Raw genomic sequence first — 15650 nt, forward strand, 5'->3', positions numbered from 1 at the left:
ACCTCCTTACATACAAAACTGGGAGAAGTGAAGTGTGTAGTTTCAAGTAAAAGAAAAATCATGAATCATCTCAATAGATGCAGAAAAATAATTTGACAAAATCCAACTTCCACTCATAATAAAAAACCCTCAACAAGTTAGGAATAGAACTTCTTTAACTGCACAAAGGGCATCTATGAAACACCTATAGCTAGCATCCTATTTAATGGTGAAATATGCTTTCCCATTAAGATCAGGAACAAGGTAAGACATACATTCTCATCACTTCTATCTGCCATTCTACTGAAGATTCTAGTCAAGGCAATTTGGCATGAGAAAATAAAAACACAGATTGAAATTAAAAAGTAAAACTCTTTATTCACAAATGACACCAATCTTGTACATAAAAAATCCTAAGGAATTCACCAAAAATACTACGGCGAACAAGTTCAGCGAGGTGACAAGATACAAGAGCCATATCAATTGTATTTCTGTGTACTAGCGACAAACAGTCCAAAAACGAAACTCAGAAAACAATTCTCAATAGCATAAAAAAGAATAAAATACACAGGAATAAATTTAACAACAACAAAAAAGTGCAATGTTTGTATGCTGAAAACTGTAAAATGTTGAAGGAAATTTTGAAAAGAAATAAATGGCAAGATATCCTATCCCATGTTCATAGATTGGAAGACTTAGAACTACGATGGCAATACTCCCCCAATTGATCTACAAATTCAACACCATCACGACCAAAATCCCAGCTAAACTTTACAGAAATCAACCAACTGATCCTACAATTCTTAAGGAAATGCAAAAGACCCAGAATAGCCACACAATCTTGAAAAAAGGACAAAGCTGGAAAATTCATACTTCGTGATTTCAAAACACACTACAAATCCACAGTAATCAGACAGTGTGGTACTGGCATAGGGCTGACATGTTATAGATCACTGAAATAAAATTGAGAGTCCAAAAATAAACTCAAACATCTATGGCCAATTGATTAATGGGAAAGTAATAGTCTTCCAATACATAGTGCTAAAACGTGAATACATGCAAAATGATGAATTTGGATGCTTACTCACACCATACATAAAAAATAACTCAAAATGGATTACAGACCCAAATTTAAGAGCTAAAATTATAAAATCCTTAGATGAAAACAGGAGTAAATCTTCAGGACTTCTGGTTAAGCAATGATTTCTTAGATATATTAAAAACACCAAAAGCACAGGAAATAAAAGGAAAAAATTGATAAATTGGCCTTATCAAAATTGAAAACTTGCATTTCAAAAATAAACGAATTCATTCTGATAATTTCAATTCAAATTTAATATTACAGTTTTTACTTAAGCTTACCTGATTTTATAATCATCTATCTTTTCTCTTATACTGAAAATCTTGGTTCCTAACATTGTTATAATTACATATTTCATCTTATTATAAATACTGGTAAAATAGTAACACCAACATTACTCATAAATGCAATTTAAGATTCCTTTGCTGCTCTTCTTATCCTAGGATATATAGCTCACTGACCATGAACAGTAAAAATAGGAGTAAAGATACTAAAAATAATTTGTGTGATTATAGCATGGACTTACTATATTTAGGTTCACTTGTTTTCAGTTTTTAGGAGTGCTTTGGTTTTTCCTTTTTGATCCAATTTTGTTCCATGATTATATAAAACATATTGTTCCAAACTAAAAACAAGTAATATACAGGTAAGTCATAACATTCATCCCTGTCCCCTCTACTGAGTTTCTTCCTCCTATTAGTAACCACTGTTATTAGTTTTTGGGTTATCCTTCCACTGTTTTTTTTAAAACATAAGGAAACATACACACATACTCATATTCTGTTCCTTCCGTAAAACACAGCATGTTAAACACTCTGCCCACATTTTGCTCCTCCACATAACATCTCCAAGAGACCAACTCTTAGCAGTATTCAACGTCGTCCTCAAACCTTTTTATAGCTGCATAGTAGTTCATTGGGCAGCTAAACCATAATTTATTCAGTCTGCCTCTGGCAGGCATTGGATTGTTTTTAGTCTTACTATTACAAATACTGTTGTAATAAATAGCCTTCATTTTGTATTTTTGCCAGTGATTTTGGGGACAGAATCCTAGAAGTGGGCTTGGTGGTCCAAGGGTACATCACACAATTTTGATAGACAGCTAACTTCTCCACAGAGGTGGTACCGTTTCTAACAACCTTTTAACTGTTTTCCTCTTCCACTCTTGTCCACCTACAACTCATTCTCCCTCATAACGTCTAAAATACAAATTGGGTCATATTCTTCTCCTGCTTCAAACTTTGGTGGCTTCCCATTGCATTTAGAGTAAAAGCCAATCTCTTCACAGTACTTATAAAAACAAGCTCCTGCCTCTCTGTGTCAGGTAGGCTCAGGTTTGGCTATGAGCAAAAGACCCAAAAAACAGTAGCTTAAACAAGACTGCACCTACCCAAGAGAAAGGCTGGAAAAACGTCCTTTTTATTCTGGGCAGCCACGTGCCCAGCCAGAAGTTGGGAGACAGCACATGGAAGAAGTGTCTGTGGCAGTGTCCTGTTTCATCGCATACCGCTCCACTCCTCACCACTGCTCCCGCCACACAGGTTCCCTTCCTTCCTCAGACAAGCCACGCTCTCCCTGGCTCAAGGCCTTCGCTCTGCAGTGATACCCGCCTAGCACAGCTTCCTCAGACCGTCATGTGGCTGGTTTTTTCTCATCATTCAGGACCCAGCTCAAACGTCACTTCCTCAGAGACCTTCTTTGACAACTGTATGTAAAGCAGGCCCTGTCCCAGCCACCTCTTTCATATCCCACTGCCTTACTTTCTTTACAGCATTTATCTCCATATGAAATTATTTATCTTTTGCCTTTCTCTACTAGAATATAATTTCCACAGGACAGGGATCTTTTTTATCTTCGCTGCTGTTACCCAATACAATTCTAAGTATACAGTAGGAGATTAGTATCAGTTGAATGAACAAATGCCTGACTCCAAAGCCCATGCTTTTTCTACTGCCTCTGTTGTTCCTAGTATATGTGAAATACCACACTCCGGAAGTTAACTTTTGTTTTTTAGAATGACAGCCTCTTAGAGTTACTTTCCTCCAAACAAGATTTTTAAAAACACTGTTTCTAAAGTAAAACAAAACCTTTCTATGCTCAGTAAAAAGAAGAGATTTAGATACAATCTCTTGGGTATCTAAATTGCTGCATCTCAGTTTTCATCTATAAAATGGAAGAATTGGTTAAAATTCATTTAATCTACAGGTATTTACCAAGCACTGTGCTAAAGCAAAATTAGGGATATGAAAGTTAAACAAGAAAATCTTTGCCCTCAAAAGAGGCTCACAGGTGCCTTTCAACTCTACAATTTGTATGATTCTAATTGCTGGTTTTTAATCTTTGTGCTAGAGAAAAGGCCCATGACTTCCCATTCCTGAGACATTAAAGATCTGTCACCAAGACACTGATAAACACACTGCTTCATTTTAAAAGTAAATATTTAATTTAACATTGCAATAAAAATTGAATATTAAAAACAGGAGCATATTAGTGGCTAAAAAAATCTAATCTTTTGTTTCCTTTGAGAGGGTTTTTCAATTGCTGGTTCTCCAAAGCAAAATGGTGCTAGGAAAATGTCTTTACAAGACAGAAATTCTCTCTGAATGCAAGTCTAAAATGCTTAAAAGAGATTAAAGGTTTTAAAGACCCAAATCTGAAATACTCAATATTACAGATACCTCATTTGAATTCTAAAAGTTTGACATACTAAACATTATACATTTTTTAGAAATATGGTCAATAAACAACTCAGCATCCCAGATTATCATGACAATTATATGAGCACCTGGCTGTGGTTCATCCACTACCCCCTTTTCTTCTAGATCCTTCTTGGCTTCCATCGGGGCAACTCCAAAGGCGCTGTAGGAAACAGATGTGGAGATGGATGCCCATTTCTCTTGCAGTCCCTCTCAGCTTAGCGATTAGGCAAATAATAAATGAGAAAAAGGTATATAATCCATAATTTATCGTCCCCACAAGTCCTCACTCAATTTGAAAAATTGCCAGTTCTGTCAAATATGCCAACACTCCAATAAGGTATTTATGACACAGAATCTGAAAAAAAAAATTAAAAAATGACATTTAAAATTAAAATAGAATTATGATAGCAAAGCAGTTTAATATTTGATGAATATTCCAGGCTCATGTTAAATTCCCTATCTGCAAGCTAAGATGTGAATATGAACCCAAACCATTTCTGCTTTAGTCAAATAAAATTTTATTTAATGAAGACTACTAACTTTAATAAATTTACAACTATAGTCAATGGTGCTTAGAAGTAATTAGAGTGGGGTTCTTATTTATTCTGGCTTCCATGCTTGGGCTTATATGCAAATTGAGTGTCTACATTTTCTAGAAAGAAGTTCCATAACTCTTCTTCTCAAAGGTATATACAATTCCAAAAGTATCTTGTAGAAACCATGCAGATGGCAGAAACCTGGTTAATGCATTAATTTCAAACTTTGGAGAAGCAGAGTACAGTGTTGCAGTTAAAATAATTGTATAAGCTTTTGAGGCAAATGACTGGGTTCAAATTCTAGCTCCACTTAACAGCTGTGTGATCTCTGCGCTAGTTTTCTCTTTACAACCTATATAAATTTACAAACTGTACATAGGTTGTTGTGAAAACTAAATGAGACAATACGAGTAAAATGCTTAATAATGCCTGGCACAATTTACTGCTTAATAAATGCTAGCTATCATTATGGCATTATTTGAGCCCAAGAGCCACAGTTACTTTCATACATTACTAAGAGAGGCTCTTAGATTCAGAATAGATAAATGTGTTTAAGGACCACCCTCATATACATAGATGGATAAGAACACATTATATAAAAGTTTTTAAATGTAGTTTACTAACAGTGTGGGCATATGGAAACAAAATTTAAAAATATATAAGGACTTCATGAATGTTGAATTCTGAGGTGCTAAAATGTAAATTTTTTCCTTTATAGTGTCAAAATAATATAATAGAGTATAATCTTGCAAGTTTTTTACTGTAAACCATAGTAAAAAATAAATTTAACATCACCCAGTACAAACAAATGTATACCCTTACCACATGTGATACACTCTCGTTTTTGTATTTTCTATTTTATTTCTTTTTTTGTTTATTTTTTTAAAGGTGGTCTATTCCCATCAAAATTATTTCCCAACCTACTGTTGCATTGTGACCTCCAGTTTGAAAAGCTCTATTATAGTGTTTATAGGCAGAGTACGAAATTCTTGGAACCTAAGAGAGAAACATTCAGATCTTGACACCTCCTCTTACTAAGCTATCTTGCATGTGTCACTTAAACCTATCTCAGTTTCATTGTTTTAAAAATAAAATGTGGGGGTGTCCGGTTAGCTCAATTGGCTGGAGTGTGGGCTCTTAACAACAAGGTTGCCGGTTTGATCCCCACATGGGCCACTGTGAGCTGTGCCCTCCACAACTAGACTGAAACAACTACTTGACTTGGAGCTGATGGGTCCTGGAAAGACACACTTAAAATAAAAAAAATAAAAATAAAATAAAATGTGGATAAAAACACCTAAAGATATGTTAAACTCCTAGCACAGTGACAAAACCAATATTCACTGAGTGTTTATGTGGTTATATTTTAATACATGTTAAATATAGTAACATAATATATTTTAATATATTTAAGTGCCTACTCTCATTTTATTTCTGATACTTCCTCCAATAAGAACTTCATAAACAGTAAAACAATGTCTTTATTATCTCTTTCCCAGTAGGGATAGAAAAGCCTAAAATACAAAGATATATCATATATCTTAGTTCTGTTTCTGGCTACAATTTTCTTATCTAATACACACAATCCTCTGTTATCTGATCATTATTTCAAAGTTTAACAAGAAACAATTTTGCAAGTTTCAGAGTTACTACAGAATAATTAATATTGTTACCAAAAGCCGTAGCACGCAGCATATCGTATCCTTCCATTTTAAAGCTACATCTGGAAGGCTGAAGACTTTTGAGTAAATGATTTATGAAGCAAAAAATAAAACCTCTCCACTCTCTTGAATTGGCAGACATTCAAATGTGTTTCTTCAATGTGAAAAATGCAATTACCAGACATTCTGAAAACTATGCAATAAGGAAAAATTACTTAACTAGATTTGTTCAAACTGACCTTTATTTTTCCATCAGTATGTGCTGAAGCTACAGATGTTGAAACACGAACCAATCTTGTGGCTGATAAATGAATTTTGAAATGCCTATAGAAATGGGAATAAAGGCAGTCCATGAATAAGTCAACTTCCTCCTGGGTAACTTCTCCAGGTGTTTTGTGGACACTGTCCCACAAAGCTTTTGCATCCTCTGGATGTATGGCATAAGAAATGTCCAGACTTTGAGGGCTACAGGGCACAGACCACAGAAATTCAGTAGTAGCCATGTAACGGTCCATTTTGCATGCAGTCCACATAGCAGCCATCCAGGAAAGATTAAATGCACTGATTGCTAAGGGACTGAAATAACAGTCAAAAGTTTTCTGAAACCAGGTTCCGATTATGGCTGTATTAGTCTCTGCTCCATTTGCAAGGAATAAGGGTAGACAGGTGAAATCTTCTGAAACAGTCTCCAGAAGACTGTCTCCAAATATACAGCAGAACCAACCAGTCCACAAGACTTTACCTTCTCCATTCTCAGATGGCAATTGAGATTTTGACAGAATCTGCAAAAAAGGAAAAGGAAACACGTTCATTAAGTTCAAAAGTACACTTACTCTTGAATTACATCTTCTCAAAATTAATTAGCACATTAGTACAAAATAAGAAGATAAATTCTGCTAGTTGCCAAAAAAACACAAGAGGAAATAGTGTCCCTAGTCATTATTAGGGTTTATCAAGTTAATTTATGCTTTTTTTCTAATATTCTTATACACTAGAGACATGGTGTGTGGCAAGATCTTCATACAACCAAAATGCAAAATAAGGGATGCCAATATGGTATAAGCAAGTACAGTATCCTGAAAAAAAAATCTCAGCTTTAGAAGGGACTGTAAAGGTGCCCAAACGAACGTGCTTGAACTCTCGTATGGAGGAAGACTAGTTCCTAAGGCCGTTCTTTCTATCAACCGGAAATGTTCTTTCGTAGGTAGGGCCCTGTGGTTTCTACACACTAGCCCTGCCTTCTTCCTTACATGCATGGAGAACAAATCAAACCGAATCTCTTCTACAGGAAAAGGCCTTCAAATATTTAATGATCCCCCTCACACGTAGGCCAAGTTCAGCATCTCCAGTTTCTTTGACCATTCATTCTATGACATACAGACAAGTTCTCACACTATCCTCGTCACTCTTCTCCGAAATTCTTCTGTATGGGAGAACAGAAGTGAACATAATTTCTTCCAAAAGGTCTGATTACAGGACTGCCACCATCTTTAACCTAGATTACACTCCTACCAATATAATCTTACATTGCAGTAGTTTTCTGGTTTTCAGTTGACAGCTTTACATAAATTAGCCCTACATATTCATTTTTGCTGTTAATAGGTAAATCTCCCCCCTCCCCTCCAACCTATACTGAGACAGTAAACTTATCCCTACTGAAATTTTAATCTCTTTCAATTTGGCCCATTGTGCCAATCCACTGAGATCTTTTAGAATCTTAATTATATTTTCCAGCAGATTGACTAACCCTTCAAACTTTGCATTTGCAAATTATACAATATACCTTCCAGATATTAAAAGATTTTGTTAAGTTTTAATTAAAGTTGACCAGGACGGCCCAGTATCATATCCTTTTAATGGTGATCAGTTACTTAAACCATAGTTACTTTTACCATAGTTCTTGTTCAAGAGATTATAAGAGATCTCAAATACCTTAAAGCCTGTATATATTATGCTGTCATACTTTTAAATCTTAAGAGTCCTATAACCCTGTCAAGGACATGACAATTTGAAAACTATTAGGACATTATGTTAAAAATTTAGGAGGTCATTTCTACTCCTCACAAGAACATTTGCTTGCCTGATGACATGCCAACCAAACCCTTAACTTCTCTAGGCATCACCTGCTTGCTTCACCTGGCAGAGACTACTGTCTACCCAGCATCTATTTTTCCTTCCAGAGAAAAACTGTGCTTTTACTTGGGGTGGCAAAGTACCGACTAACAAAGAAAATTTTTCTAGTCTCCCTTCCAACTGGGATGTAAAGAGAAGTTGCTGGGTCTCAGTAAGTCTCCTTAAAGATTACTCAGTGCCAGGCATTCTGTTTGCCCTTCCCATCCTCTTCCTGCTTCCTGCCGGGAACTTGCATGCAATATTTAGAGCTCCAGATGCCATCTTAGACTATAACATGACCTTAAGGATGGAGGCCATGCACCAAGGATGAAAGAGAGAAGGAGCCTAGATTATTAATATCATAAAGCAAACACCAGCCTTGAACAGCTTACCTACGGAGACCACTTTTATAAGACAAATAAACCTTTCTCTCGTTTCATTCACTATTGTTTAGGCTTTCTGTTACATGCAGCTGAATCTAATCCTAGGAATCTTGACATCTGTGCCAATATCACAATCAAGGACCAGACAGTAAATATTTAAGGCTTTTTGGGCCATATGGTCACTGTAGCAAATACTCAACTCTGCGGTTGTAGCACAAAAGCAGCCTGAGACAATTCACAAACAAACGAAAGGGGTTCTGGTCCAATAGAACCTCCTGTAAAAAAACAGCAGCAGGTCCGACTTGGCCCTGGGGGCCATAGTTTGCTGACCCTTGATCTATATAAATAAACAAATAAATTTAGGTCTGTTCAACTGCATCAGAATTTATCAATGACTAAGATGAGTTAAAAGAAACAGAAGTAGCAGGCATGAATAAAATAAATCTGGCTTCTTAATGAATCAAAAGCTAGTCATACTCGTATTACTTTTATATACTCATACAGGAAGGAATGTAAACATTTCTGAGAGTAACTTGGCATGATATCATGATATGTAATGATGTTACATATTTTTTGTTAAAGTTCTTCTAGGAATTTAATCCTAGTAAAAACCACAGAACTGTAGAATTCCTAATGACATGAGTAATTATCTTCAACATTGAGTATTAGTAAAAATGCCATCATGCAAAATTATGGGCAATATGATCCCCATTTTAATAGATACAGACAGCCAAATAGATGTATTATGTGCATGAGAGATACTGGTCTGTAGTTTTCTCACAATGTCTTGGTCTGATTTTGGTTTTAGGGTAATGCTGCCTCACAGAAAGAGTTAGGAAGTATTCCCTCTGCTTCTAACCTCTGAAAGAGAATGCAGAGAACTGGTGTAATTTCTTTCTTAAATGTTTGGTAGAATTCACCAGTGAACCTAGCTACCCCTGGTGCTTTCTGTTTTGGAAGGTTATTAAGTATTGACTCAATTTCTTTAATAGATAGAGGCCTATTCAGGTTGTCTATTGTAAAATAGCTATATACCAACATGTTAAACTGTGGTTTTTACTTTCTTTGTACTTTTATGTATTTTCTAAGTTTCTAAAATAAACGTGATTAAATTGTAACAGGAAAAAAACTTTTTTAATGTAGGCCATATCTAATTACTATAATTTGGTCAAATAAGACATAAAAGAGGTTACAAATCACAGGCTTAAGAATTTTCAAAACAGTAAAAACAAAACAACAAAACAAAAAACAAACCGCCACCACAATTTCCAAACCAAGACAACACAGATTCTCCCCCACAGGAAGCAAGGGTTGCTTACATACTCTACCTGGACAAGAAATGCTTCAGGGTCCCTTTGTGTTCCTTTCATTCCCAGCAGAGCAGAGAAAATCACTTTGATATTGAAGTCTTCTCCCACTTCCACAGCAAGGCCTTTCTGCTTTTCAGCAGCAATAAATGCACTCAGAAGTTTAGAATACTCTTTGAGATTAGTATAGGAGAATTTATATAGGGGAGTTAAACTATATAAAGACCACTGCTTATGCAGAAGGAACGCCACCTTTTGAAGTTCAGCATCTTCCTAAAAAAAAAATAAATCAGGACAAAAAAAAGTTGAAGAATTAGGAAACTTTAGTAAATAAGGATTGAATCATAACATTTTAAGTATTTAATACAAAACTATGACTGGGGACCTCAGCTTTGCACTCAGCCAAACTGGAGTTTGTAGGATTCTTTGAAGACCCTCGAAAAGGCCTTTGCTTTTGCTATAATGTTCTTCCCATGGGTGTTCACACAGCATGTCCCTTTCCTTCAATCAGGTCTCTGCCCAAATGTCACTCAAGAGGCTACTCTTGCTAAAGTAGCACTTGCACCCACTCCAACTTTGTCACTCTATATCTCCTTAACAACGCTTTATTTTTTCACAGCACTTATCACTCTCTGATACTATATATTCCTCTGAGTTTTGTTGTCTGTTTTCCTTACTAGAGTATGAGTTTGATGAAAACAGGGATTTTGTCTATTCCATTCACTACTACATCTCTACTACAACTCCTAAAACGAGGCCATCTAGAACAGGTGTTCAATAAATACGTACTGAATGAACAATGATGTTTCACTCCTAGACACTTCAAATTATAGATTTTGAAAATACTAATTATTCCTAGCACAACTAATTTGATTGATTTTCATTCAGTAATTTTTAAAATTGTTTGGCAGTAAATCCACTCTGACACAATGCCTTAATTCAGTGGATTAAATAAAATAATACCTGGGAGTATTTCTGCCATGCTCGATTAGAACCACATACCATCAAAAACAAAAACACTTCATCTGTATTAGCCCTATGGCATTATGGAGGGTCTTCACAAACACCCTATAGGCTGCTAGTTTTATCCTTAATTGAATTTTTCTATAGAATCCATATTTCTTGACAGTCTCACAACTCCAACTATCTCGTGGAACTTTCACTGCAATTGTCTACTTGACAAAAATATTTGCTCTGGGGCTGGCCCGGTGGCTCAGGCGATTAGAGCTCCATGCTCCGAACTCTGAAGGCTGCCGGTTCAATTCCCACATGGGCCAGTGGGCTCTCAACCACAAGGTTGCCGGTTCAACTCCCACAAGGGATGGTGGGCTGCGTCCCCTGCAACTAGCAATGGCAACCGGACCTGGAGCTGAGCTGCACCCTCCACAACTAAGACTGAAAGAACAACTTGAAGCTGAATGGCACCCTCCACAACTAAGATTGAAAGGACAACAACTTGACTTGGAAAAAAGTCCTGGAAGTACACACTGTTCTCCAATAAAGTCCTGTTCCCCTTCCCCAATTAAAAAAAACATACATATTTGCTCTGACTAGAGTATTCATGGAAACAGTTATAAACTTTTTTCTTATTATCAAAAGGTATAGCAAAATTATTTGTCTCACAGATATGTGATGGACATTCTAATCTTTAATTTATATACAATTTCTATTTTTCAGTTAGGAACCATCACTTTTATTACCAGCACTAGTCATTTTTGTTTAAGACAGTTTTCACAAAGAAACAAAAATGTTTTCATATCCCAAAAGATACTATGCATACAACACTGACAAGAAAATCATTATTTTGCAACATCGTGATAAAGATGGGATCAGGCAAAAATTATCAAAGGATGCTAAATGTATGGGGAAATTTTGACGAGGAACAGAATATCTGCATTATTGTAAAGTGTCTCCCCACAGACTGCTTATCAACTGCAGAGGGGGAATAAATTAATTATTGGGTAACACCCTGACAGGATGATCAAAACTAACATCACCTATCGTGGTACCAGACATCATTCCCTAAGGACACAATAGCACCTATACAGTACTCCAGCCAAGAATACGTAACTCCAATCTAATCGTGAGGAAACATCAGACAAACACAAAATGAGGAATAGTCTATTTCAAAAGCGGAGAGAAGGAAACTATGCTCTTCACAAGTCATAAAAAACAAAGAAATATTGTGGAAATGTTCCAGACTAAAGGAGTTTAAAAGACATAACAGAGGTGGTATTGAGTGTGTGAACAACTGTTTCTTTGAGCTGTTTCTCATTTATTTTGTTACCTGAAGGATTAAGAAGATACTAAAAATACTAGAAAAGTAACAAAAATCGAAATGTTTTGTTCACATATATTCTCAATTACTGAGTATCAGGAAGAAACAAAAAAAAAGCATACCTGCAACTGTGAACACTGGGGGATTTTCCTTCGAGGTGGAGTGGGGACAAATGAAGTCAGCTTCCTGGCTGATTCTAATTGCTTCTGCAGAGGGGTGGCACCTATAAAGTAATCTTTAACCCTTGACGATGCACTTTGTCTGGGAGTTGATTCTGGTGCAGTATAAGAATCCATGATCTACATAAAAAGAAATAAAACCAGAATTCTGAACACTAAAAACTTAATTCACGCGCACAGTTTCAATGATTCCTCTCTTCACTATAAAGGAATTCTTTCTCTCCCTCCCCCTCTCTGCCCCCAGTTTTGACTTTTCAACCAAGTCCAGCATTTCTCATTGGTTATAGGCTATTTTTGTTACTATCTTACAGGTAACTCAAAAGGTATTTTCAAATCTAAATTCAACTCCTCCTCCTTCCAAAAGCTAGTTCGTCCATTTTCAAATTCCTGTCAATTTTCTAAGTTAATTTAAATTCATTTAAGTAGTCTCCCACTTTCATTCTTTAACACGTAGTCATTAAACACACTCGTTTGAGTTTTTCCTTCAACAGTCTGTCATCCATCCCCAAAGCTCCTTCCTTAGCCAAGTTCTTATCACAGCAACTAAGCATTTTCCATACTTAATGGTAATCATTCTTCAGAAATGGCAATTTATTATTAGACACCTGTGCAAAAACCTTTACAGTGATGAGATAAATCCTCTTCTGCTCTGTATTTAAGATCTTTCATAATTCAGCTTGCCCTTCTCTTTCTACTTCTCCTAGACATAAACATATTCTTATCTTCATGTTTTTACAGAGGGTGCCAAAAAAATGTATACACATTTTAAGGAAGGAAAAAAATGTATTAAAATTATAATAATATATATCAATAACAAAAGATGAATACAAGTCATGTGTATACATTTTTTTGGCACCCCGGTATATTCCCAATCTGAAGTGTCCTTTTCCATTCTCCCTTTTAAGACCATGCTTGATCTAATCCAATTGCAAGTAGTAGGGTTTTGTTAATCTTTTTTCTCCCAAAATATCTATGTCTATTATATCAGTGGCTCGTTCCTTGGAGCAGTGTGTGTGTATATATACAATGAAATAACAGGGGTAAATATTTTTTAAAAGCCCAAAAGCCCTCCAGATGGGCCTAACAAAATCCCTCAAGAATGTTTTATAAAATCTTTGGAGACTAATGATATATTAGCCCACAGGGCTCTCTCAGGTCACCTAGTCTGTATCACTCATTTTGGTCCATATTCATATACTTTCTTGTTCACACTACAGCCTGGAGTGTAATACTAGGGACAGAATTGGTTTCCTTCATGGAGAAAGCATCTCCCTTCTCGCCAGGTAGAGACGACTGGGAAACTGCAACCAACACAGCAGTGCCAACAACCGTTAACTGGAAACGGGGCTGAGGCTCCGACCCGCCAAAGCCAAAAACACAGCAGAAAAGGGAGGTGGCCCTGGAACTCGAAAAACCAGTTCTCCTGGTGCCCCATAACGGAGGCCAGTCGATCACAGACGGGACACCCGCAACCTCAGCAGCGTTTTTCGTAACCTAAACGTCGCCGCTGCACCGCAATCTCGAAGGTTCAAGAGCAGATAAAACAAGAACTTGAACTACAGCACCATCTACTGGAAAACAAAAGAAAAGTACCCTACCTATCAACCTGCTGAATTGAGAGCAATTGTCAGATGGCTATTCACCTGTCAGGTTGGCTACCATCAAAAAGACAAGTAAGTGTTGGTGAGGATGTGGGGGGGAAGGGAACCTTCCTGCACCGTTGGTGGGAATGCGAATTGGTGCAGCCATTATGGGAAACAGTATGGAGATTCTTCCCAAAACTAAAACTAGAACTACCATATGACCCAGCCATTCCACTTCTGGGTATTTATCCAAAGAAAACAAAACACTAATTCGAAAAGCTATCTGCGCCCCTATGTTTACTGCAGCATTGTTTACAATAGTCAAGACATGGAAGCAACCTAAGTGTCCACTGATAGAGGAATGGACCAAGAAGATGTGACACATTTATACAGTGGAATATTACGGCACCAGAAAAAAAGAATGAAATCCTGCCCTTTGTGACGACATGGATGGACCTAGAGAGTATTATGCTACGTGAAATAAGTCAGACAAAGACAAGTGCTGGATGATTTCACTTACATGTGGAACCTAAAAGAAAAAAATGAACAAACAAAACAAAAACAGACTCATAGAAAGAGATCAAACTGATAGTTGCCAGGGGGAGGGGTGAAAAAGGTGACGGGGAACATAGTCAATAATATTGTGGTAAGTTGGCACAGCGACAGAAGATTACTAGAATTAGGGGGGTGATCACATTGTAAGGTATGTAAATGTCAGCTCACTATATTGCACGCCGGAAACTAATGTAACATCATGTTATATACCAACTATGCTTAAATAAAATGTAAAAACCCAGGTAATTTACACTTATTGAATCTTTTTATACAATTTTAAAATCAGCTAGCTCTCCCGCCAACTCTGCACTTGTACTTCGTAACACAATGACAGCTTCGTTGTTTCTCTTGTGCTAAGCCTGGGAAGGAACGGAACCTGAGTTCCTTTTCTACGAGGCTCCCAAACCCTGAAACCACCTGCCCCGACGCCAGGGCTTGGCCGGCGCTAAGGGCGTGTGTGAAACACGCCGCCACACACAAGTACTGTAAAAATAATGACCACACAACAGCGCGAAATAACAAGTTCGCTGCCAGTCCTGAGCAATCCAAAGCATCTTACCAATGACATGCTGTGATGACGTTGTCACCCGAGCCGGCTTCACGAATCATTCTTCAAGCCCGGATCCAAAACCACGTACAGACTGAAATCCCCTGAATTAAAAAAAAAAGTCGCCCCAATGGCAGCTGAGGGAGAGAGCGGAGGAATACCTGGCCCTTCCAAATTCCTTCCCGCTCCACAAGCGGGTTCACCAGGAACACAAATGTGCCCAGTAAGGGGACCTCCGCTCCCTCGGACGCCAGGTGAGCCCTGAGACTTCACCCGGAGGGATTTCCGCTGACACAGCCACCCAGCTCTGCGACCCTCGCTCCTGAAGAGGCGACCCCCGACAGCAGGGCAAGGGACAGTGTGTCCCAACTCGCCTTCGCCACCTGAGCCCTTCGGGGGCCAAGGCTAGCCACGCAATCCCGCCCTTGAAATCCCGCAATTTACCCCTCAGCCGCCGCCTCAGTTTAAATTCGCTTCCCGACTCGCTCTGCGGCCCGACGCAGGAAGCCTAAGGAGCGCTGGTTCCAAGTTAATGAAGCAACTCAGGTCGCCATTTTAACTGAGGGCACGGTCGAACGACTTATTACCGCTATCGCCAATTTTCCTAAGCGTGAGGATGTTGCTCTACAGCTTTTCTAGAGGCGCGAAGCTTTCCTTCCAATTTCCGCCCGCACTAAGCATGGCGGCGGCACCTACGTTCTGATTGGTTGAATGCCTTCACCAGTATCTTGGGCGCTCGCCCGGCGGTTT

The 15650-nt window shown here is 37.7% G+C and overlaps 1 protein-coding gene across 1 annotated transcript; it reads right to left on the reverse strand.

The window, feature by feature from the left end:
- Positions 1-331: 331 nt before the first annotated feature.
- Positions 332-15464, reverse strand: CENPL (centromere protein L). Its single transcript, XM_019725215.2, has 6 exons — positions 15345-15464; positions 14913-15004; positions 12159-12335; positions 9780-10031; positions 6196-6738; positions 332-4114 (listed from the first exon to the last, which is right to left on the reverse strand). Exons 2-6 carry the CDS (start codon positions 14919-14921, stop codon positions 4043-4045), a joined length of 1053 nt encoding a protein of 350 aa, XP_019580774.1. The 5' UTR covers positions 14922-15004; positions 15345-15464; the 3' UTR covers positions 332-4042.
- Between the last annotated feature and the right edge of the window lie 186 nt (positions 15465-15650).

Source organism: Rhinolophus sinicus, linkage group LG17 (genome assembly GCF_036562045.2).
Source record: "Rhinolophus sinicus isolate RSC01 linkage group LG17, ASM3656204v1, whole genome shotgun sequence".
In the NCBI taxonomy this organism is placed as follows: domain Eukaryota; kingdom Metazoa; phylum Chordata; class Mammalia; order Chiroptera; family Rhinolophidae; genus Rhinolophus; species Rhinolophus sinicus.